The sequence below is a fragment of the Anser brachyrhynchus genome (assembly GCF_964034855.1).
Source record: "Anser brachyrhynchus genome assembly, chromosome: 15".
NCBI lineage: Eukaryota > Metazoa > Chordata > Aves > Anseriformes > Anatidae > Anser > Anser brachyrhynchus.
This window is the reverse complement of record NC_137733.1, coordinates 502,130-525,779: the sequence shown is the minus strand read 5'-3', so window position 1 is coordinate 525,779 and position 23,650 is coordinate 502,130. Positions and strand designations below refer to the sequence as shown.

General features: G+C 39.4%; 2 protein-coding genes across 6 annotated transcripts in view; both read right to left on the bottom strand.

Moving 5' to 3' along the window:
• TXNDC11 (thioredoxin domain containing 11) overlaps positions 1–3,709 on the bottom strand; it is a 36,388-nt gene extending 32,679 nt beyond the window's left edge. The window contains exon 1 of one of the 2 annotated variants that reach the window (XM_080556944.1): positions 3,431–3,709. In XM_080556944.1, the coding sequence (XP_080413070.1) occupies positions 3,431–3,582 (152 nt within the window). In that variant the 5' untranslated portion in view covers positions 3,583–3,709. The remainder of the gene's footprint in view (positions 1–3,430) is intronic. The other variant, XM_080556945.1, reaches the window with a different exon arrangement.
• Positions 3,710–5,057: 1,348 nt separating this feature from the next.
• Positions 5,058–23,650, bottom strand: part of ZC3H7A (zinc finger CCCH-type containing 7A) — a 28,267-nt gene continuing 9,674 nt past the window's right edge. For 3 of the 4 annotated variants that reach the window (XM_080556941.1, XM_080556940.1, XM_080556942.1), the window contains exons 6-23: positions 23,155–23,235; positions 23,007–23,048; positions 22,155–22,188; positions 21,385–21,665; positions 19,403–19,610; positions 18,342–18,406; positions 17,459–17,651; positions 15,504–15,665; positions 14,251–14,447; positions 13,922–14,019; positions 12,694–12,875; positions 10,517–10,593; positions 9,838–9,971; positions 9,369–9,474; positions 8,743–8,851; positions 7,726–7,859; positions 7,251–7,414; positions 5,058–5,986 (exon numbers count right to left, since the gene is read on the bottom strand). In XM_080556941.1, coding sequence (XP_080413067.1) covers positions 5,797–5,986; positions 7,251–7,414; positions 7,726–7,859; positions 8,743–8,851; positions 9,369–9,474; positions 9,838–9,971; positions 10,517–10,593; positions 12,694–12,875; positions 13,922–14,019; positions 14,251–14,447; positions 15,504–15,665; positions 17,459–17,651; positions 18,342–18,406; positions 19,403–19,610; positions 21,385–21,665; positions 22,155–22,188; positions 23,007–23,048; positions 23,155–23,235 — 2,457 coding nt within the window. In that variant the 3' untranslated portion in view covers positions 5,058–5,796. Of the gene's footprint in view, positions 5,987–7,250; positions 7,415–7,725; positions 7,876–8,742; positions 8,852–9,368; positions 9,475–9,837; positions 9,972–10,516; positions 10,594–12,693; positions 12,876–13,921; positions 14,020–14,250; positions 14,448–15,503; positions 15,666–17,458; positions 17,652–18,341; positions 18,407–19,402; positions 19,611–21,384; positions 21,666–22,154; positions 22,189–23,006; positions 23,049–23,154; positions 23,236–23,650 lie in introns of all 4 variants that reach the window. The other variant, XR_013939721.1, reaches the window with a different exon arrangement.

The following is a 23,650-nucleotide window of genomic DNA, read 5'->3' as shown; positions in this document are numbered from 1 at the left end:
CCTCACTAACCCTTCTTCCCCAGCCCTTGGTTTCTTAGGTCCCCTCAAATCAGTTCCCGTTTCCCTCCCATTCCTATACCCCACTTTTAGCCAAACCGTTCACTTCTTCCCCATACAGAAGCACCACCCCAACTCACCGGCCATGTGCTGAGTAGGCACTGAAAGCCAAACGCGGCCCATAAGCGTTAACCTCACACTGACACCTGCTTCTTAGGAGACATTAAATGAGAATTTCTTCTCTTACACATATTCAGGTTCTCCATTTTCATTACACTGCTTAAAAACCTCTGCTTCCTCTACTGGATTAAACTGGAAGTGGACAATCGGTTCAAGAGTTATGGTGAAAGGGCAGACAGATGGACACAGGGTATGACAGCATAAGCCTTAAAAATGAGATAGGAAATTGGCTCTAAAGTACATATATAAAATAGGTCATCAGAACATACACCATGGCACGAATGAGTCAAGAACTACATGTCTATCCTCAAACAGGAAAAAAAACAAAACTAAACAACCTCTAGTAACTATGAATTTATCAGCAGTCCTGGCTACCAGGGGAGGCCCCAGCTGACTGGTGGCTAGCAAACATGACGCCCATCTACAAGAGGGGCCTGAAGGTAGACCCGGGGAACTACAGGCCTGTTAGTTTGACCTCAGTGCCAGGGAAGCTCATGGAGCAGATTAGCTTGAGTGTCATCACGCGGCACTTGCAGGGCAACCAGGCGATCAGGCCCAGTCAGCATGGGTTTATGAAAGGCAGGTCCTGTTTGATGAACCTGATCTCCTTCTTTGTCCTCACTGACAAAGTGACGCGCTTGGTGGATGAGGGGAAGGCTGTGGATGTGGTCTACCTTGACTTCAGTAAGGCTTTTGACACCGTTTCCCACATTCTCCTCAAGAAACTGGCTGCTCGTGGATTGGACTGGCATACGCTTCGTTGGGTTCAAAACTGGCTGGATAGCCGGGCCCAAAGAGTTGTGGTGAATGGAGCCAAATCCAGTTGGAGGCCGGTCATTAGTGGAGTCCCCCAGGGCTCAGTGCTGGGGCCAGTCCTCTTTAATATCTTTATCGATGACCTGGATGAGGAGATCGAGTGCACCCTCAGTAAGTTTGCAGATGACACCAAGTTAGGTGCGTGTGTCGATCTGCTCGAGGGTAGGAAGGCTCTGCAGGAGGATCTGGATAGGTTGGACCGATGGGCTGAGGCCAACTGTATGAGGTTCAACAAGGCCAAGTGCCGGGTCCTGCATCTGGGGCGTAACAACCCCAAGCAGAGCTACAGGCTGGGAGATGAGTGGTTGGAAAGCTGCCTGGCAGAGAAGGACCTGGAAGTATTGGTTGATAGTCGGCTGAATATGAGCCAGCAGTGTGCTCAGGTGGCCAAGAAGGCCAACAGCATCCTGGCTTGCATAAGAAGCAGTGTGGCCAGCAGGGCTAGGGAAGTGATTGTCCCCCTGTACTCGGCTCTGGTGAGGCCGCACCTCGAGTACTGTGTTCAGTTTTGGGCCCCTCGCTACAAGAAGGACATGGAGGTGCTCGAGAGAGTCCAGAGAAGGGCGACGAAGCTGGTGAGGGGTCTGGAGAACAAGTCTTACGAGGAGCGGCTGGGGGAGCTGGGATTGTTGAGCCTGGAGAAGAGGAGGCTCAGGGGCGACGCTATCGCACTCCACAGATACCTTAAAGGAGGCTGTAGCGAGGTGGGGGTTGATCTATTCTCCCACGTGTCTGGTGACAGGATGAGGGGGAATGGGCTAAAGTTGCGCCAGGGGAGGTTTAGGTTGGATGTTAGGAAGAACTTCTTTACTGAAAGGGTTGTTAGGCATTGGAATGGGCTGCCCAGGGAGGTGGTTGAGTCGCCATCCCTGGAGGTCTTTAAAAGACGTTTAGATGTAGCCCTTAGTGATATGGTTTAGTGGAGGACTTGTTAGTGTTAGGTCAGAGGTTGGACTTGGTGATCTTGGAGGTCTCTTCCAACCTAGATGATTCTGTGAAAAAAAGCACCACACGACAAATGAAGAGCCACCAGCTTCTTACTCTGATTTGCTCAATAGTGCCTCCCTCTGATGTATAGCACAGGACCTTCACATAGTTTTCACATACAAACTAAGCCTCATTTCAACAGAACAACCTGATAATAACAGAAAGCACACACAAGCGTGTTTCAGATCAGGCCCCTCGCCTGCCAAGTCCTCTCAGTCGTCAGGCTGCCTCAAAAGACATTTGCATGGTGCCAGAAATAGTTCAGCCTCTACACCACAGGCTTTCCACAATTACACGTTAGCTCAGGCTGCAGCTGGCTGTTCCTTGAGTGTCTACAAACCTGCAATACCTTGGTCCCCACAGGTGGATTCCCTTGTAGTAAGTGAATTTTCCCTTCCATACACTTTATTCACGGGTTGTAGAAGTTCCTGCCACTTACAACATGTAACTGTACTTTAGTGCTAAGACTTGATTACAAACTGAACTGATGTGCATTGGGAGATTAAGTATTATAGTCATAGTTAATGTGTACAATTAACCATCCTCCAAATCGCACATGGAATTTATACACTTGAATTTTCTGTTTCTGACAGCAACACAACGCAGAACACTTTCCTGATATTAGCTTTTCTGTCTGACTACACTATGAAAAGCCAAAACACCGTAACTAAATTTTCTGTGGAGAGTATAGGTCGGTGAGAAGCTCATTCCAGAAGCAACTTGTCAGCTTTCATATACAGCTAGGAATGAAATGAAAGGTACGTGCAAGTTTTTGAAGAAAGGGGCACAGGAAGAGAACAGAAACATCATGGTAAGTGTCGAGCGCAGGAAAAAAAAAATAATAAAAACGTATGATGTACGTTTTAGTAATGGACAGTTGAACAGGGAGGTGACTGTGAGGTGAACAGGGAGTTGAACAGTCTGGTGACTGTGGGTCAGCGGCCATTGGAGGCACGACACTGACCAAAGCCTTAAGGTCCGTCGTGGTTCGGGCAGCCCCGTGGAAGGAGCACTGAGAGCAGGCCTCGGTGCTTCTCGGCCACGTTACCTGCGGGCAGGGCCCCTCAGCCAACACATGTCGGCCTCTGCACGGCAGGGAGGCGGCCAGCCCCGTGCCACTTTCCCCGCTCCCAAATCCGGACCCCAAAGCAGCCCTCTCACCCCAGCACAGCGCGCAGCCAGGAGTCACCGTGCCCTAAAATCCCATCGACGGCACCCGGATCCCGATTTAGGGCCCAGAATCGCGTGGCCAAGCTGTGGTACCTCCCGGCACCTCGGGACCGAGCCCTCCTGTTCCCCCACACGCCCCCCCCCCCGGTGCGGCAGGGGCCGGAACCCATGGGGCCAGGCCGGTTGCCATGAGGAAGCCCTGTCCGGCAGCAGGCCCAGCGCCCGACCACCGAGGGGGGAGAGCCCCAGGCCGGGGCCACCAACCCCCGCCCGCCATTACCTGCAGGTGACTTTGAGGGCGACGAGGAAGGCGCAGCCCAGCGCGATAGCAGCACCGCATAGCAGCTCGGGCCGCCGCGCCATGCGGGCGGCGCGGGGCCGCGGGCTGGAGGCAGCCGGGGGGCCGGGGCCAGGGCCGCCGCATAACGACATCGCCCCCGGGCGGGGCGCGGCGGGGCGGGGCCGGCCTGCAGGTCACCGGGCCCCGGGAGCGCCCCGCCGCCTGCCCGGTTGCCGGCGAACCCGCCGCCGCCACGTCGCGCCGCCCCGAGCAGGCGCACAGGCGGCCGGGAGGGGCGGGGAGGCCGCGCCTTTCCTCCTCCTCCACCTCAGGGAGCTCCTCCTCCTCCGGGCATTCCCTCCTCCTCTTCAGGGGGCTCGCCTCCTCATCCTCCTCCTCAGGGGGTCCCTCCGTTCCTGACAGGACCGCAAGCCCCTCTGGAAGCTGCTCCCCCCGCTCCCCCTCCCCCCCCCCCATGGATTAATTAAAGCTCTCACACCGTCCGTACAGAACAAGGCTTTCATATTTAGTTTTGTCTAGGATAACTTCCAATAATTTACAGAGCACTTACATTAAACAAGGAAAGCATAAAATTGAGAAAGCAAGTCAGAAAGGCACACAATACAATCAGGTTTTGTCACAGAAATAACAGTGTCATAGTACTCTATTTCAAGCTCAGTTTATTACAAACAATGCAAAAAATTAGCATCGCATGAGGTGGTATTTCAAGCACCAAGCTCATTTTGTATGCATACTGCACATTGTATTCAAATGCACCCCAGCCGAGTCTGCAAGGAACAGTTACTACACAAGTTCCCCCGTGCTGAGGCTGAGGGCGTTGGTTTAGTATTATTCATTGTGCTTTTAGTTCGTGAAGTGAAAGGGAAATAACATCCAGGCTTGTCACTTGCATGGGTATCACTGAACTTTGGTTCAACACTTTATACATACACAATATATTGCCAGTGACTACATTCAAACTACTGAAGTCATTCTTAAAGCTCTTCTAATTAGATAGGTGAGCCAATAGAGGAGAATAAAAATACTCTTGAGAGGAGGGAGAGGTAAGGCATGGGGAATAAAAGAAGGGAGGAGAAACCTCACTTTAGCTATTTTGAATGACTGACTGAAAGAAGCTTCATTTAAAAAAAACAAACTGAATTAACACAAAATTGAAGCTGGACGTATGATCTGCAGAGAAGCCAAAATGAAATAAATAGGAGCTCCAGTGACCATAAAGCCCAAAGGCTCATTTGTCAGAACTGATCTCAGCCCGTGGATGGCTTCCATTACCTATGGTCTGTGGGAAAGGGAATCTCGAGCACCACGCACCTTAGAGCTGAGGTGTTGATCATGTCCAAGTCAAAAGCCTGAAAACATGTCCCAGCACCACATAGCTCCAAAACACTCATCTAACTTTGCAAGTAAGTTGGCCATTTTTGTTATTTTAATAGTGTGATGAGTCCAAAGAGTTGATGCCAATAAAGAAAACTGCAAACAAGCAGCCAGCGATACAGATACCAACTTTCTAAATTTTAGCTATAGGTGCTCAAGCTTTTGCTAATAGGCAAATCATTGTTTGTTTTTACAAAATCTCAATCTTGAGAGGCTACATGCAGAAAACAGCTTTGTGTAAAGTTCTCTTTATTACAGGCAACATTAGTCCATACAATAATACACAATACTGACATACAAGTGTAATCTTTCAAAATCATCATTTAAACAGCAAAGACCAAGAAACAGAATTTTAACTACTTCATTTTCAAAAATTAATACGTTTTTCCTCTCAAGATCCTTTTTCAGTAAATGATATTGAAACATACAAATAGAGAAAAAAATACCCATTCAACATATATTGTAGTTAAATGGTTATTTTGTTTAAAATCTTTAATAAGAAAATCCTTTTTAGCAACCTACATATAGATAAGTAGCAAACTTTGTTTTAAACAAATCCTCTCCATTAAAAGATCTGAAGAATTTTCATTCATCATTTTCTTCTTAGCCTGTAACACTCAGTTTTGTAATACCTTGATGCCTTAAAGTTTTTCAACCGAAGGATTGATACTAGGGGGGCTTCCTAGACATTATGACCTCGCTTCCCCCCTTCTATTCCCTAACTTTCTGTCCAACAGGAGGTGAGTAAGCACATAATACTTCAGATTTTTTTTTAATCACCACTCTGTTTCACAAGAGCATAGACAGGTCCACTCAATCCCCCTAAATCTACTATATTTTTGCTGTTCAGGAGGAACAATATATGCCAATAAAAGCAGAAAACCTGCAGCTTTTCTGTCACATGCTTTTGATTATTGTCAAATTCTCTGGTTTATGCTTCCAGCTGGTAACATGTATATGTCATCTCAGTATTAGTTTAAATCTTTAAACAAAAAACTATATTTTCCAAAGTCATTATCACTGGGAGCAATCAAGTGGTCTTTTCTTGCTTTGCTGAGCTTCATTCTTAAAACTTGTCTTCTTTCTTCCCACTCATGGAGTTCAGCATTTCCATGGGCAAATTTACAGTTGTTTCCTTCAGTGCAAGTACCAGCCATATATCTGTTAAGACACATTTCAAATAGTGTTTTTATAACATTATCATGACAACTATTTTATCTAGGTATTTTCCCCGGTCATGTTTCTCAGATACACTAAAACCTTAAGGATACAAACCTAACTAGAAGAGTATTCTACCTTTTAAGTAAGACAGTAGCTGTAAAGTATTTGCAGAGAAGAGTTGACTCTCTTCTTTCTGCTCTTCATGCTCCTACTTTACTGAGTCATTTAATGCTTGACATCTTTAATTTGGTAAGGTCAAATTATCAGTTAAATTAATATCTTAACATTTAATCCACTAAGATAAACTACTTTTGTTCAAAAACAATTTCTGTTAAAAAATATTTTCCCTTTGCTAACTAAGTTTGGTTTTGAAGTACTCAGTATGACTTAAGAAATCATTTTATTCTAGTATTTTTCCATTAAGTGGTAAGCATACCAGTTTATATTCACTTTATACTGCACAGCTGAGGTCCATTAGCATACAAAACATCAAATACATTTAGGATGTTACTAAAAGTTTAGTAAAGGGGGCATGTAAAACTTCCACGCAAAGACCGCCCACACAAAATAACTTGCTTTATATGCTATGCAATTTCTCTAAATCTTTAAAACATTCAAAATCTTTAACTTCATACTGAGTAACAAAGGTCTCTGGACCAGCACAGTGAACTTTTAACTCCAAAACACAGATTCCCAAGGTTTTAGCCTTCCAAGAAGATTCCAACAGTGGGAAGAACTGCCAACCGGCTTCCCAAAATCTACCGCAGTCAGGTAAAACAGGCTGCATTTAAGAGCAGCAAAGGGAGCATCAAAATGTACAACCAAATGCAGGGAAAAAAAAAAAAAAAGAAAAAAAAGAACAGGTCTGTGCCAACAAAATTTCTACTTGCCTTATAGCTCCAATAACAGTATCCAGCTAGGTACTGTTCTTGTGTTCCACGGGTAATGGAAGGCAGATTCCTAAATAAACTTGTAATAACAACAGTATTTTTTGACAAAGTTTTGCCCAGCTGCAATTAACTTGTGACCCTTTATTAAGGCCACACAAGCAATTCATTTGGTTCCGCGCTTAGGAAGCTTGTTGCTCCCTGAGTTGTAACAGTGCATGCTAAAATACTGTCCATTACTTACTTTCTTGTTGAAAGATATATGCAAAGCAAGAAATATTACAACATCTCATGTTAAAACTAGTAACTGCACTGATTATTTACACTATGAACTGTCATTCTTCAGCATTTTTGACATCTTAAAAAAAAACACCTACCTATCACAAATGCTAAAATATCCAGTTGGAAAGCGATACTGCCAGCAGTTTTGATCATCCTCAGTGTGGAAAACCTTTTCTTTATGCTTCTCAGAAGAAATGTGACCCTGCCATTGTTTCTCACTATTACAGTTCTTCCCACACATCCAACAGTGAAAATCCACCTGTTTTATAAGGAATTTGAAAACAAAACATTGAGAATATAAGCACAGAACTGTTCCTAATACATTTTAAACGTTTTCTTCACGTTGCCTTGCTGTTTAGCTCATCAGATACACCTACTTTAACAATCACCTTTAGTTTATGAACTTCACTGGCTTTACAGGATTCAGAAGACTGCTCTACAGTCTTAAAGTTTTCATTTAGTGTAGCTAGTATCATCTAAAGAAGCACCAAGTAGGGACAACAGTGTGTTACTGACTGGAGGGAAGGGAAACAGGCACTTGAATTTAGAATTACATCTATGATTACTTACTGTAACTTCAGCATAGTCAGTCGGCATGTGAATTTGCTTCCCATTTTCTTTATTTGCCTGAGCAGCTGTATCATCTCCTTTTTCTGGTTTTTGACTTTTTAGCCATATGTCATACAACTGCTCCAAGTCTTGAACTAATGAGAGCAGAAGCTAAAATAAGTAAATTAGCAATTAAGGCAAGAGTTTGAGAATACTAGATAAATGACTGAGTTTGCAAGCTTAATTCAGTTCCCATCTATGGTAAGAAGAAAAAAGGAAGGACACGGTATAGACAGTTACACAGCTTAGAGATAAGAGCCAAGAGCAATATGAATCTCTGGCTACTTACCAAGGGGAAAGGAAGATGTTACACGTTTCTGAACAGACACCCAGAGTAAAGATAACAACTATGCCACCAGATAACAACTACATCACGGTATATTAATATCTGTATTTCTAAATGCTAATACAAAGTATGCTACAACTTTGGTTGGATTTAGTTTGCTTTCTTGCAGACCGTAACAATACCATTTCTGTCGGGTATTACTGATCGTTTTTGATTACTCCTGCCCTGCAACTCTCTAATGGGATAACAAATCAACAACTGAAAGTGCACAGTCATTCCCAGTAAACACCCAAGGGCAGGAAGGAGGGCCAAGGGGACGAAGAGGAATGCTTCCACAAATAGCTTGCCACCATATGCTAGCCACAGAATCCTTGTGTGTTCACATAGCAATACAGGGCATAAGTGCTAAACAACATTATTGATACACAGATCAATATGCTACTTCTAACATCTTAAAAAATATGATACAGACTACTTTATTGCTTAAATACACTGTGGGCCATGAATACATAATATCATTAATTTTATTTATTTCTGAATATCCAGCCTGGGTATATTCAAATTAAAAAAGAAGCTCCTGCAAGGCTTACTACAAAAGAATAAAGTGGATTAAAAACTTATTGAGGAACAAGAATGAAAAGATTTAGAGCATGCCTTTAAATGTTTACTTTTTTTTTTTTTTTTAAACTTACTGCTGTTCTCCTTCATATAGGTCCACATCTCTCTTTCCTCAGGACTGTGAGCAAATGAGCAGTTTCCATCATACTGACATTTCTTGCCTGAAGCAATATGATTGCACAACTGGAACATGAATTAAAAAAATACTCCTTATGAATATAATGAGTAAATGAATGATACCAGAAAATGCTTTTTAAGTCTTGGCTAGCGTTCTCCCCCCAGTCAGGCATTTATATCACATGAAAAGTAAAACTGTGTTTGTTCTATAAAAAAAACAAAACTATTACTGTAGTCAGAGAGAGTAAACTGTTTGAAGCAAGTACCATGACTGCTTTTTGCCTCTTACCAAACTACCAGAGCACACAGATGTTTAAACCACTTCTGAAATGCTTACTGTAAATAGTTAGAATTTAGTTAAATCACTTTTTAAGGTGACTAACTGCCATTGATGAGAAAGGGCTTCAGTAGCAGAAAAGAACTGATCTCAGATGTTAAGACTGAGCTCTGCAGAAACACTATTAGCACGTCCCCACCAGCTCCCATGAGAATTTCTGCAGAACTGATGAAAAAAGCTCAATTACTGGTATTCTCCAGTTACCCCATTTTCTTAACCAACAAGGTTAGTTTTAGGTTAACATACATCGAACTGCAAAGGCACTTGTTTCTTTGCTGGAAGAGGACGAATGGTCATCCACTTCTTACGTTCATTAGACATCACTAGCACCACACGGCGATCTTTGGTCCACCTGGATAAAAACAGATGCATGCAATGAAAAAAAAAATATTACTAAAAAAGACAGAGTGTGTAGACAGAAGTAGAACCAGGAAAGCCACAAATGTTTCTTTGTAAATCTCAAATAGGTGGGGAAAGCTTTAACTGAATTTTGCTGGAAACTCTACCATAACTTATAATTAAAAAAGCAAATTGCCACTGTAGCATTTCTCATTACCAACTATTAACATACTTCAAAGAGATTTACTGTGTTCTGCTTCAATACACTTTTTGAGCTCTTTGTATGACCTCCTTCCTTAGCAGTAACAAAGTTTCCCAAAAGAGGCTTTAAACAGCTGACAAAAAGGCAAAATTTTCACTGTTCTGTCTTACTTACGGGTGTCTTGCCTTTGCACTGCAGTATTTTTTGTTTCTGTCTGGCTCGTTAACTTGACCATTTCTCCAGCACTGGCCACAAACAAACTTCATCTTCAAATTAAGTGATCCATATTTCATTTGGTTCCCAAGGATCTTAAGCCAAAAAAATAACAACAACAATAAAAGGTATTTTGTATCTGCAAAGAAATCCACACATAATTATGAATTACCCCTACAATAAAAGTATACAACCTATGTCCTGAAGCAGATATTACACTACATGCCTTGTAATGGTTCAGCTTTAAATTTCAAATCTAGACATTTCTTAAAGAATGCCTTTTCATTTAACTTATTTCTGATTTAAGTATATGTACACAGAAGTTGTGATAATATGAATATGATGTATAAACTAAACAGATAAAGGTCCTACAGAAAAGACAACCAAGGGCCCTATGGCAGCTGCCTTTGAAATGGCATTTAGGTTTCATGTTTCACCTATGACAGAATAAGAAAAACAAAAAAGCAATTGGTTTGAAGCAAAGCAAGCATTTTAAGCATAATTGCACCAAGAAAAGCTATACTGAAAGATCATTTGGGGAGAATTAAAAGTAATTTCTGAAATACACTACATTACACAGACCTAGAAAAAGAATTACCAGAGTTGCTACAGAGTTAGTTTCATGGCAAAATGAAAATACCTGTGATCCATGTGTGCTAGCTTCCATGTTCTGCCAATATTTCTTTGATTCTTGAACAATAGCATCATGTGAAATACCTGTAAAGGAAGGTAAAAAGTCCTTATGACTATCCTAAAATTGCAGAAATGCCCAAACTGGAGTGATACTCAAGACCCAATGTTTTATTTTTATATGTTTTACACACGTTATTTTATGTATATATACATACACACACAAACTCCTAAGAATCTCACAGGGGCCTCCAAAATAGAAATACTGTATATATAATCACATTGAAAAGCGAACACAATTTTTTTTTAAATTACAGATTGCTCAAATAAGTTAAGATACATCTTTGACTATTTATGTAAACATAATGTACTTATCCACTGAGAATCTATTTAGAAAACCTGGATTTTATTGTAGACCAGCAAAAAACTATTCAAATTGCCAGCTGAAAGAAACTAGATTATCCCTGCCTTCTTTAAAAAGATCTTAAACAAGCCTTGTTAATTAGATCTTGTTTCAGAAAGGCCATTCTTACAACTATTTCAGCTAAGGCTCCCATCAGAGCTACACAGTGTTCTCACATACTGTAACATTTGCTATCATTCCACACAAATACAGACTGTCATCTGTGTTTGGTTTGAGGGTTGGTAAAACACTTCTTTCCTGACGTAGCATTCCTTTACTTCCCACACCCTACATTCAGAAGAGGACCATCGTTCAAAGTGCAGAGACTGAGCTTTAATTGTCTGTGGGGAACCATCAGGACAGCACAAACATCCTTCCAAAAATAAAACACATCCTTCTGTGGCAAATCGAGGGTTTCTTAGAGAACCCTTAGTTCAAAATAGAAATTACAGGATAAATATTTGCTGTCCCTGGCTATGTCGCGGCAGCAGGTAAGAACAGAAAATTAGTGTTTTACTTTCACACGGAGAGCTCTAAAGGCTCAGCCCAGGAGAGACTGAACAGCAATGATTTGCAAAGAAACAGTCACCTCTTGTCTCTCTGACTTCCTTACTCCAAAAATGTTCAGGTGTGTGTGACATCTTGGGTTAGCACACCAGTACAAGATTCTAGGTAGAAAGCTGAAGCAACAAGGAACCCCTTTTTCAAAGGGAGATTGAAGGACAAATCGCAGACATAAAGGAGTAAAACTCCCAGCAACACTGTACCACATTGGGATTGACCTATTTCCTTGGATTTGACTTGGATTCAAAAACTGTGCAACATTTCTGGTTTTATTTCAAGAAAAAAAAAATCTGATGAAAATGAACTGTTTTGACAGTTTTTATTATTAAAACCGTTCTGATTTTGAAAAGCTAGTAGGCTTACTCAATACATCGTATTATATTTATACAACTGTTGATTGAATATTCTGTGTGAAAGATTTCAGCAGATTTGTTGTGGTTTAACCTGGCTGGCAGCTAAACACCACACAGCCGTTCGCTCACCCTCCCCCCTCCCTCTCTGGGATGGGGGAGAGAAACGGGAAAGTGAAGCCTGTGAGTTGAGATAAAGACAGTTTATTAAGACAGGAATATAATAATAACAATAATAATAATAATAATAATGATAATAGTATTAATAATAATAATGTGTAAGAAACAAGTGATGCACAATGCAATTGCTCACCACCCGCTGACCAGTGCCCAGCCTATCCCCGAGCAGCCGGCCCCCCACCCCGGCCAGCCACCCCTATATATTGTTTAGCATGACGTCAGATGGTATGGAATACCCCTTTGGCCAGTTTGGGTCAGCTGTCCTGGGTCTGTCCCCTCCCAGCTCCTGCTGCACCCCTAGCCTGCTCGCTGGCAGGACAGAGCGAGAAGCCGAAAAGTCCTTGGCCTGGTGTAAACACTGCTCTGCAACAATTGAAACATCAGCATGTTATCAGCGCTCTTCTCATCCTAATCCAAAACATAGCACCCTACCAGCTACTAGGAGGAAAAATTAACTCTGTCCTAACTGGACAGAGTCTTAACTGGACAGACTCCTAACTTAGGTCGGAGGTTGGACTCGATGATCTTGAGGTCTCTTCCAACCTAGAAATCTGTGATACTGTGATACTGTAACTGTAACTAGGACAAGATTGAAAGTCAATGCACTGATCCCAAGTTACTTATTTCAGGAGGAAGTGAGACAAGGAAGAAGCAGGATTAAGATTAAGGTGAGCACTTTGCTGAACATACCTGTTTCCTTCTGCATTATCCAGACTTTAAGCTCTACCAGACTGTGAGCATAAAAGCATTTATCCTCTCTTAAGCAGCCATAGTGCACCTCATGTCTGCACAGGTCAAGTTGACAACGAACTTGAAAAGGGCGGATTTTGGAATACTTCACCATAGTTTCTCGCAAAATGTGGACAAGGCACCTGTTTCAAGAAGAGTCAGTCTTAGATATGCCTTAAAATTACTTTCATGTGCGGCAAAACCACGTAAAATAACCATTCCTTATCACAGCTTATTCAAGTGCCTTTTTAACACTTCTTACTTGAAATCAGAAAACCAGAGACCTTCCCAAAAGGAAGTAGCACCTAATCATCATTTCTAGGTCGAGTAAACCAACATTATGAATCAGTGCTCTTGTGAAATCCAGAGGTTCCTCTTCTGCAAAACATTACTGCATCCAATCCAACTGGATCATTGGTTTCCATGAGGCAAAGCATACCATGTCTACTTTCAAGTATATAGTCTAATCAAATTACAAACACAAAGTACTTATTCTTTTGTAGAGCATCATTAAAGAGTTGATGCACCAAAGTAAAAGCCTTGCTCTTAGAGCGAAGCAGAGTACTAGCAAAGCAATTAAAACGCTCCCACTTGTGATTCCATTACATAACAAATGAAGTATATTTAATATCATAAACCCATTTAACACTAATACTGCTATAAAATCTTTCTTAGCTTTCAAGTAATAATGAAAGACACTTTTGTCACACTACTTTTCATATAATAATAAGGCCTAAAACTCTATTTCAGTTAATTAATTTCAGGTAATTAAAGTAAACCTGTTCTTAACTGATTGGGTTAAAACTAAAGTAAAATAAGCAAAACTGAGTAAGAACGAAGAAAGAGCAGACTTACGAAATCCTGTATGAATTTAACATCACACATATAATTATAGCAATGCAGCTCACCAGGTAGACGAGCTACTAACAAACTGACAAAGCAGTAGGATTCAAGTATGAGGGTGGATACCGCTAATTTTGAATGCATTGATAAACATATAGCTCACTTCCAATTTAGTTATGTGAAACAATCCTTGTTCAGTAAGTTTGTCTTATCAATACCGTCAAAGCACCACAGTTAATCAGCAAGGAAATTAGTAAACAGGTAAAAAATGAAAATCAATATTCAAAAATGCCCTGAAATCGCTGCTTTTAATTTGAAACTTAAAGAGATGGTATTTCAGACATACTTGTTATCTTCAAAGTCATGCATAGCAGGGTGAGAGCAAGAAGATGCATTATCTTTGTTCCTTTTGCTTATTATTCTGGGTTTGTGATCAAAACATTTCTGGAATACAAAAACAAGTAATTACAGAGTATATATTTTATATATTAAAAATATACCTCACCTTAAATATTTTATCATAGACTTCAACTAGTCTCTACTTTAGTGCTATTCAGATTATTACTGAATATGCATTTCAAAATATACAAGTTAGTCACAAACAAAAGCACTTCTTAACAGATAATTATATGATCTATTATAATTTTTATTGTATTATTAGAAATAAAGCAGCACCTCACAAAGAAACATAAATAATCCATGATGTTCTTGAAGAAGTCGGGACACAGTGAAGTTGATCTTTCCATTTCCTCCAAAAAGAGCTTCTCGACTAAAGGCTCCTTTGCGCTCCAGTGTCCATACATCTATCTCCTCTTGGCAATACGCAAACGTGCAGTGACCTGGATATCGGCATTCCTCTTCAGCAGCAACATCTAGAATAACACCACTGAATTTGACACTGCTCTCACATAACTCCTATTATAAGTTCATCTGAAAATCTTTACTATCTCCATTGAAAGTGTTAAATAAAGAAGTTATACCTGTTGCAAACAGGTCACTAAACTCTAACAGACAGCAGCAGAACCTCATGCAGAATGACTTGATGAAAATTTAGAGCTCCTCAAAAAGGCTGATGCACACCTCCATCACCTGTCCTCCTCTACTCTAAGGCAACAATGCGGAGAGCCCAGAATACCTCTGCTTAAATACAGACAGATACTTGTTAATTAATACACTAGTCAACTTGCTTACACCATACGCAGAAGTTCATAATGCAGAAGTCTAACAAGAATGCTCCGCTGTTGTTGTTTTTAATAGTAAGTGCTCAAAATACACTGTACAGGGCTGCAGGTGGCTGGGTGGTGTACCAAGCCTGCCTAACAGCCAGAGCAGTTTCTTTGCTAACCTACAAGAAGCTGAAAAAGCTGTCCTGCATGTCCCTCCCTGTCCAGAGCACATCTTTGTGAGAATACAACAACTCCTGATGAGAAGGTAGGTGCACCCTGAAAGACCTGCTGCAGTCAAGACAGCGGGATCCACTTTTCTGGACTCTACTCTTCTCTCATGCTGGCTGGCCAAACAGTAACACATACATACACCAAAGCTTTGGGGAAATATTAGAGATCAGAGGGGAACTACTCCCGTGCCTTTTCTTAGTAATCACTGTATGCATAATTCACAGGAAAAAGGCCCAAAGTGATACAGTAAAATGAAGCAAAAGTAAGAATATCACTTCTCTTCTGAGTGTGAAGTATGAAGTTATTCATAATTAAGGACAGAAGTACATCTCATGTTTTCTAAATAATCTTGTTGATCGTCAAAATATGGCTCCCCTCATGGCCTTTGAAAATATAAATAGCCCAGTGAACTTTCTTCCCCACCTCCCATGAACAAGAACAAAAACTCATTCTATACTTTACTGTGAAAAAGCTAAAAGGCATTACTTTGAGCGTAGACATTACCATTTTACCGTCTATAACAACACATACCTTTACATATATAATATGGTCCTACATATTGTGTCTTTGTTGGTCTTGGACGTATTTTTTTCCATGATTTATCTTCAGAGTTTTTTATTCTGCCAATTAGAATATCCTTCTTACATTTATGTTCTAAATTGGGATGGTAAGCATAATCCAATAATTTAGGACCTGAAATGATCACAGAGAATTGCTTATATTCACATAAATTGCAGCACACTTGTATCATTTCCACACACAGACCGGCACATACAACCAAAAGCAAAGTACACAAACACACTATATTGAATTCTTACTTGCACCAGCAAGTCTGAAGAACCAAAACTCATTAAGAACCACATCGAGCAGAATGAAAAAAATAAATACTTACACAACGACCAGTCCTGGCAATAAAAAGCACAAGTTATTTGGGGAGGGGGTGCTGTGTTACAACCTTAGAAGTACTATGGGAGGATTTCTACTGTGTACAAATTGCTACATTTTTTCAAATTCCTTAGCATATGTTCCCAAAACACTATTTTAAAACTTTAAAGTTTGTTTTAAACCTTTTGTTTAAAACAACAAAAAGTTGCTTATTTACAAGAAGTCAATGCAGATGAACTCCAAGAATGCGTAAATGACCCAATTTAGCCTTTATTTATTATATTAGAACAGCTACTATGTTCAGACACAAAACACTACATAAGGAGTACACATGCCAAAAATAAAAATGCCACTCCCAGAGTCTTGTGATTTTGGAAGCAAAAATGTGCCTATGTTTAAACTCTGTTTTTAGGATGATACCCAGGTGAAGACTATATTACTTCTGAAAGAAAGAAATCAGGGAGTAAGTCTGAAGACTAGCAATGCTCAGTGAACTTTTCTATTTAAGAGACTACAAAAAACAAGAGTGTGACCCATTATCCCTGGGGAAGCTGATGGCACTGCACAACTTCACTAGCAGGTAGTATAAGGACGCAATACTTAAAGGCTTTGATAGAGATGCAAAGAACAGAAGAAATAGATGTTTTTATATAAAAAGTCAAGATATAAACAAGTATTTCCACCAATACTTTATAGCTCTGTCTTTTAGCAGAGCGTGTTCTGTGGCTTTTCAAATATGACTTGGATTTGACGTGGATTTTTCTTTTAAAAATTATTTTAACCTAAAAAAGAAGTTCCTAAAACTGCAATATTCATTCCCCAAATGTCTCAATAGAATTCTTTATAAGATCGATTACTATGCTGTACTTTATTATTGACACCTGTAACTTGAAACAAAATGTGTGGGTTTTTGTGGTTTTGGTTTTTTTTTTTTTTTTTTTTTTTTAAGATTAGTCTTAATAAAAGCTATTGCTTCTAGAATACAGCTCTGTTTAACAGCAACAGCTCAGGCCTAGATTAGTTATATTAAAGCCCAGTACAGGTTAAGATCCTTTGAGTCAATACAGTAGAGTTAATTATTACTAAGGTTTGGAAGCCTCATGATTATGATTTAGAATTAGTTTGGAAAAAAAAAAAAACAAACAATAAAACAGATGGGATATGAAGGTTACCAGGTACTTTGAACTGCAGTTCAATTCCCCATGGCCAATCAGAGAGGGTATTGCAAGTTTTTTTTTAGTCTTGAGCAAAGGTGTCATTCTTCACAGTACCCTGGGCATTGGGAGGAAAGTGAATACAGAATGTGAATGACCTTACACAGTAAACCTACAGGTTGGGGAAGGCATGTGATGATTTGTGGTGGTTTTAGACATCAAGAACCTATTAGGATAAGAAATAAAGACAAGAAGAAAGAAGATAATAGAGTTCTTGAAACATTCTACCAGTTCCTTGATAATAAGATCATACTACATCCGCAAAAACAAGTTGGAATTGAACAGTATTGAGAAGCCAAGGATATTTTATGTACACTAATATTTTAAATGTATGCTTTAGAATTTTTTAAAATCATCCCAATTGAGTCCCAAGGCCCCTTCCCTTACCTTTTTTGACAAAACACAACTGGCAGGCCTGTCTTAGCTCGTGTGTGCCTTCTAATGGGTTTCTTCCCGCAAGTGCTGAAGATACAGGTATATTAGCAGTTGCACTGCTAAAAACATTTGAAAACTCATTTCTAGTTTGACCTGCAATTCCCATGTAATTTTCGGACCCAAACAAACTACTAGGGCCATTTATCTGTTGGAAGAAAGTGTATTTTACTTGATCCATCTCATTTCATTTCTCTACATTTAAAATTTAGCTTATTTAAATTATTATTCAAAGCATAAGAAAGATTGCACAAAAAAAATCAAGTACAAACTTAACTACATGTCTAGGAAAGGGGACAGATTTCACAAAAGCCATACACCCAGCAAACCAAGCATATAACAAGACCCAAGCAAGGACAGGGTGAACAGCAGCAGTTGCCAGGCTGTTGCTCCATCTTGGCCCATGAGGATGCAATCCTTCATGCCACCCTTCCACACACAGTCAGTGGCCAACAGGGCCAGTATCTGCAGGAAATACACGGCATGACTACAATACAGAGACTAGATGGATTCTTAGACACAAGGCAGCCTTTGCTCTGTTCCTGTACTAGGACAGTTCTCCAGGACTCCTAACATTTGGCACCCACACCATACAGAGATTTTCTCTCTCTTTGGTCGGTCATTTTACACTTCAACTGTATTTTAAAATTGTTGTTTTCCTGTGTTCAATTATTGCTGCTTTGAGCTACTGTAAAACTGTTAACATACAGTTCTGGTACAGAAAAAAGTGCCATTTTTTTCTTAAAAGAAAATTCTACTGTGAAAATTAAGGTCTATGTTAAGCCTGTGAGGCATTAACATTTGAACTGATGTAAAAGAAAACAAGAAAAATACTTACAAACAATGGGGAATTATTGCTGTTAAGAGTTGGTGTTCCATCTCTAGAAGCTGAACTTGAGAGATCTAAAGGAATAAAAGGAAGTTTCAGATCCTCAAAACATCCTATCCCAAAAATTATGTAATATTCCTGCGAAGTATAAGCAAAGGTGTTTTTTTTTTTTTTGACAAACAGAAAAGTTTGTTGTTTTCTATGGGGTTTTGTTTAGCTGGTTGGTTGGGTTTGTTTTTATTTCCAATTATGCAAAAGCCGCATTTGTAAGCAACTCTGCTGACAAATTACTGGGCTATCACGTTCAATATAACCATCTGATTAACATTAGCAGTAGTTTTGCAGACATGATGAAGGAATATAAAGATACCTGTGCAGTACAAAAACAGTACACAGATAAGCAATACCAGACTAGCAAAAATAAGGAGATGAAAGAGGGTTTAGAGAATTTTAAATTTTGCTTTGTAAATTTGGCCTCGTTCTAAAGAGAGCATGCTCTGTAACACTGGTGATTACAGACAAAACTTATTTCTTTTCTATTCCAGTTCACTGATTATTTCTTGCTATTTCACATGATTTTACCATATAATTACAGTACCTGGAGTTTGAATCCAAATATGAAATATTGCTACATTTTCAGAGAACACAATTATACTAGACTTCTAGGATTCCTGTTTATCGTCAAATCATCAGAAATGGTTTAAGCTGTGAGAACACCTCTGTTAAAATAAATACCTAAGTAAATAAAGCCTAAAGTTAGCATGGTTCCTTCTTTATACTTTTTCACCTGAAACCACTAACTTCCACAAGAAATTAAAAAAAAAAAAGTACAGGGGGAGCTTAGAGCATACTTACACAGACCCCAAGTAAACAGCAGCTTTATTTATAAAATCTTGTGTACAACCAATACTGATCATCAGTACTCTTAAATATGAGCACAGATCAAATTTTATGGAAGTACTAAATATTACTGAATAGTGCTGAAAATTTCTTTGTTAAAAAGGGAAGCCAGTTCGCTCATTCACAACTCTAACTCATCATAAGGTTAAATATTAAGACTCATTTCTTACCTCTTTTTGGGTCACTGATTGAAAAGGTGCTTAATGGTGAACAAAAATTTTCCAGTGAAGAAGCCAAAGGCTGTGAAAAGATTTCTGAAAGAGAAGGCGAAGGAACAAATCCTGCTCTAACTGGCAATGTCCCCAGCAGTGAGGCAGCGAAAGGAACACTGGGAGCTACACTTCCTGCAGGAATAGGTCCCCTGGCACCTGCAGTTTGCTGGATAAAAAGAAATTTTAAGAAGTGTTCACACACAGGAGGAAAAAAAAAACTCTCAAGAACACAATCTGTAACTGTTTTTCTTTTAGTGAAGTTTCTACTAAGTTTTGGTAAACCTACAGCAAAACAACAATAAGAGGTACCCTTCGGTACTGTGCAGAACTACAGGACACTTACAGAAGTGTAGAAATTACATCTCAGTGCCCTAATGCAAGGAATTCTCTATGAACCAAGCACTTTAATGGTTCGGTTAGCTGAATTTAATAACAGATTTGAATTTTTTGTGAAGTAAATCAGAATTGAATTACCAAATTATGTTAGAAGCGTAAAACAATAGTGAAAAGGAAGAAGAGTCCAACCTACATGATTTCTTCTAAATAAAAAGAGAACATAATTCAAATTTCAGTACGGTAAGGAGTTAAGAGTTAGCTTTGAAACAAATCCTCAAGTTGAATCAAATGATATTGTGCTCTGTATAAGCCAATTCACCTTCTTCACCCAAGGAAAACCACGCAACATTATTAAGCACATGACCAAGTTTGGGAGTTTCTTTCCCTGCCTCCCTAGGAAGCTCCCTCCTTTTTCAGGTTGACCAAGCTGGTCTGCACAGTTTGGGCAACATCTGGTCCCCAAATTGTTAGCCTACATGCCACTCAGGCTCTACACTACGAGACTGCAGTCTGTCTTGAAGGACTGTATTTCCTCTTGGCTTTCACTATGGCAAACTTCTTATTTTTTCTTAACAATCATGATCTATACTACCGTAACACACAAAACAAACCGCATAAAACTTAAAATAAGTCCAAGCATTTCTTTATTTAAAGAGATCGCACAAGACAAGTCCACTTCTGTAATCAACCTTATTTACAGCTGCATCCATAGCTGAATGAGAAATTTAAATCACAACTAATTAAAAAATTAAACATTCCAGAGCCTCATTTAATACTGTGATCCTAAGGGCCCCAAATGACTGTCAGAGCCAGAACCCAGAGTCAGTAACCTTGCTAATAAGTTTAGCCATCTCTGCTCATCAGTCAGAGCTTTCATTCTGACTGACAGTTGAGGAACTCTGTATGCTTCTTATTTTGTTCTAACTCTAGAATGACAGTGTAACGAAAAACAACTCTTCAAATGCCTAAATTTCTCTAACACCTTTAAGAAATATAAAAGGTCAGCCTCATGACGATCTAGCTATTTCTGGTCATGCAGGACACAAGACTGGGCAAAGCTCCGATTGCACAGATTCTAGTGGATTTACTAGCAGGCCACAATGTAAGCACTACCGTCCTGCAAAGCTATCAGCATGTGCTTAATTTGACTTTCTACAGGCACAGGGTGGGCACTCCAACAATCTCCAGTTCACTGAAGACTCATTTGCAACAACTACACATCAGCCAGATTTCAAATGCCTGCCTCACTTTCCATAGTACTGGAAGTAGTATCCCTCCCACAGAGGTAGTACTGGTAGAAATATTTCTCGAAGTAGCAACCCTCCACCTCCATCCTCACTTAAGTTTTCCAACACATAAAACCAATGTGATTGTCCTCAGAGCCCTGCAGGGTCCTAGTATCTTTACAGACACATCTGCAAGCATGCACATCTGAGAGACTCAGGTTGACTGTACACAAATACAGCTTGATGTAACCAGGAAAGTTAATTCACATTTCATTACCTGCCCACTTTGAAAAACAAAACAAACACTAAGAAGAAAAAAAACACAAGATGCCACTCAAAAGAACAGTCTTTTGAAAAGAAAGCAACAAAAAGTCTTACCATTACACTTTCATCTGGATCAGGAACAGAATCAAGTAATTCGTCAAGTTCTTCCCCAATAATTATATCTCCATCTCCACAATCTAAACATGCTTCTGGCATAGAGAAGGAAACATTTCCTCCATTTGCCAACACTGCAGAAGGCAAAGAAACCTTTTCCACTTGAAGAGACATAACAGAAGATAAGGATGACAGGGGTACTGATGCCACTTTAGACAATTCAGAAACGAAGACTGATGAAGAAGCAGCAGAAGCCATTTCTTGCTTCTGGTCAGATAAATCTGAAACAGATAACACAGGAATGAGTGGAACTTTTAGTCAGAAATGTCAAAATATCTCCCATAACTTTTAGCATGCTGATGTGGGGCAGAGGGGGTAGAGAAACGTGAAGGATGTTTAAGCAAATAAATGTCTTCAGTTTCCTCTATCTCAGTGTTTATACACTACTCAAACTAAAAGACAGTAAAAGTTAGAGACTTGATACTTTACTAAATCTTTGGCATATTCTCCCCTCCCTATTTTTCCAAGTTAGAGAGATCTGCAAGACAATCGCATTAATGGCAATTAGTCATATCAAGATGAGGAACGCCACTGGAGATTGGCTCAGCCACTCCAATATGTAGTTTTATAGAGAAACAGACCAGACTTTTTGTCACAGATCTTTCAAATGGTAAGTTAAATTTTCTTATGAAGAAGTTTCTTAACAAATACAACTAGGTACACATGATAAATCTAGTTTCCTAGCATTAATACTGGAACACAAGACTCACCTAACTCAATATCTTCTACAGAAGAAGAAGAATTCTGCAAGTGAGAAAAAAATACCTCTCAGCACTTTGCACAAGAGCCTTTAAAACTGTTCAAACGTGTTTTACAGACTAAGAAGGTAAGCCCTCACATTTAGGCTTAGTAAAACTTGAAAATTATGAAGTTGATTGGAATTTAAAGACCAAACATTTTTCCAGATAAAGTATCCATTTGCAGACTGAAATATAACCACTGTAGCACTAAAAATCTGTAAGCAACCAAGAACAGTGAGACTGATACTTGGTAGAATGAAAGAGTCCAAATCGCATCTTAAATGAGCTGTTCCTGTATTTCCTCATTCTACTCAAAATTGTCTGTTTACAGCTAAGTTGTGTAATTCACCTGAAAAGAAGTCTGTAAGAAAGATGAAGAACTCTTCTTCATTATTGCTACTCGGATACATTAGAAATAGGAAGATAAATGCAAGTTTCAAATGCAAGGTCAAGTTTTGGCAAGTTAATTTAAAGGTTCTTCACTCTAACACCCTTCACTTAAATTGCTCTCAATAACATAAATAAACAAACCACATTAACTATGCCCTTGTCTCAAGGCATTACATATATTCACTGCATTGGATCTAATGCTCTAGCTAACATTTATTCTACAGAGATAACTTGAACGATAATCTCATGCCCTAGTTTGCAATAAGCATATAGCAAAATCAAACACAAAGACTGATGGAACCCTGAAGTCCAAACTAACAGCACCTTAAATAAAATGTTAATTGCCCAATTTTTACTTAATCACTGTGAAATTATGAAAGTCATTCCCCACAGTTTAAAGTCAGCTGTCACTTGAAACACTTGAAAACTTACCTGATTTGATATATCACTAGAACCTGAATTTGAAGAGGGTGGCTGCAATGGAAAGATACCTTCATTAGGTACAAAACTGAGATCAAGAGAGAGAAAGCAATGTACTTGTTAAAACAGTACAAATTTATAAGTTATAATGAAGTCTTACCTTTGCTCTTACATATGCTTTCCTTATTTTTAACCCTAATTTTTGAGCTAGCTCTTGAGTCAGTTTAATCACACTTTCATCCTAAAGGAAATAAATAAAAATTCATAATGTACATCTATTAACAACTGGTCAAAGACATCTGTTTGCATCTCAAATAATGTATATTCTGCAAGATCTCTATATGCAGGATGTCTCTTAATGCATACTTATTCTTTCACAAGCACATAGGACTGCAAGCTGCACTCAAAAATACAGAAGCTATCCTTGAGTAAAATGATTCTAATGTCTGGAAGTAAAAAAGAAAAAAAAAAAAAGACCAGAAAATAGACAGAAAATAAGGTGCCTGTCTATCTGAATCAAAAATAACAAAGATTTTCCAAAACCAGAGAAGGTGAGAAGTATGTATGTTTTCTCTCACTATTTTTGATGTACAGAGAAGAAAAAAATTAACTCAATAATCTGTCCTAAGTCTATTTTGAGCACAGCATATAAGTTT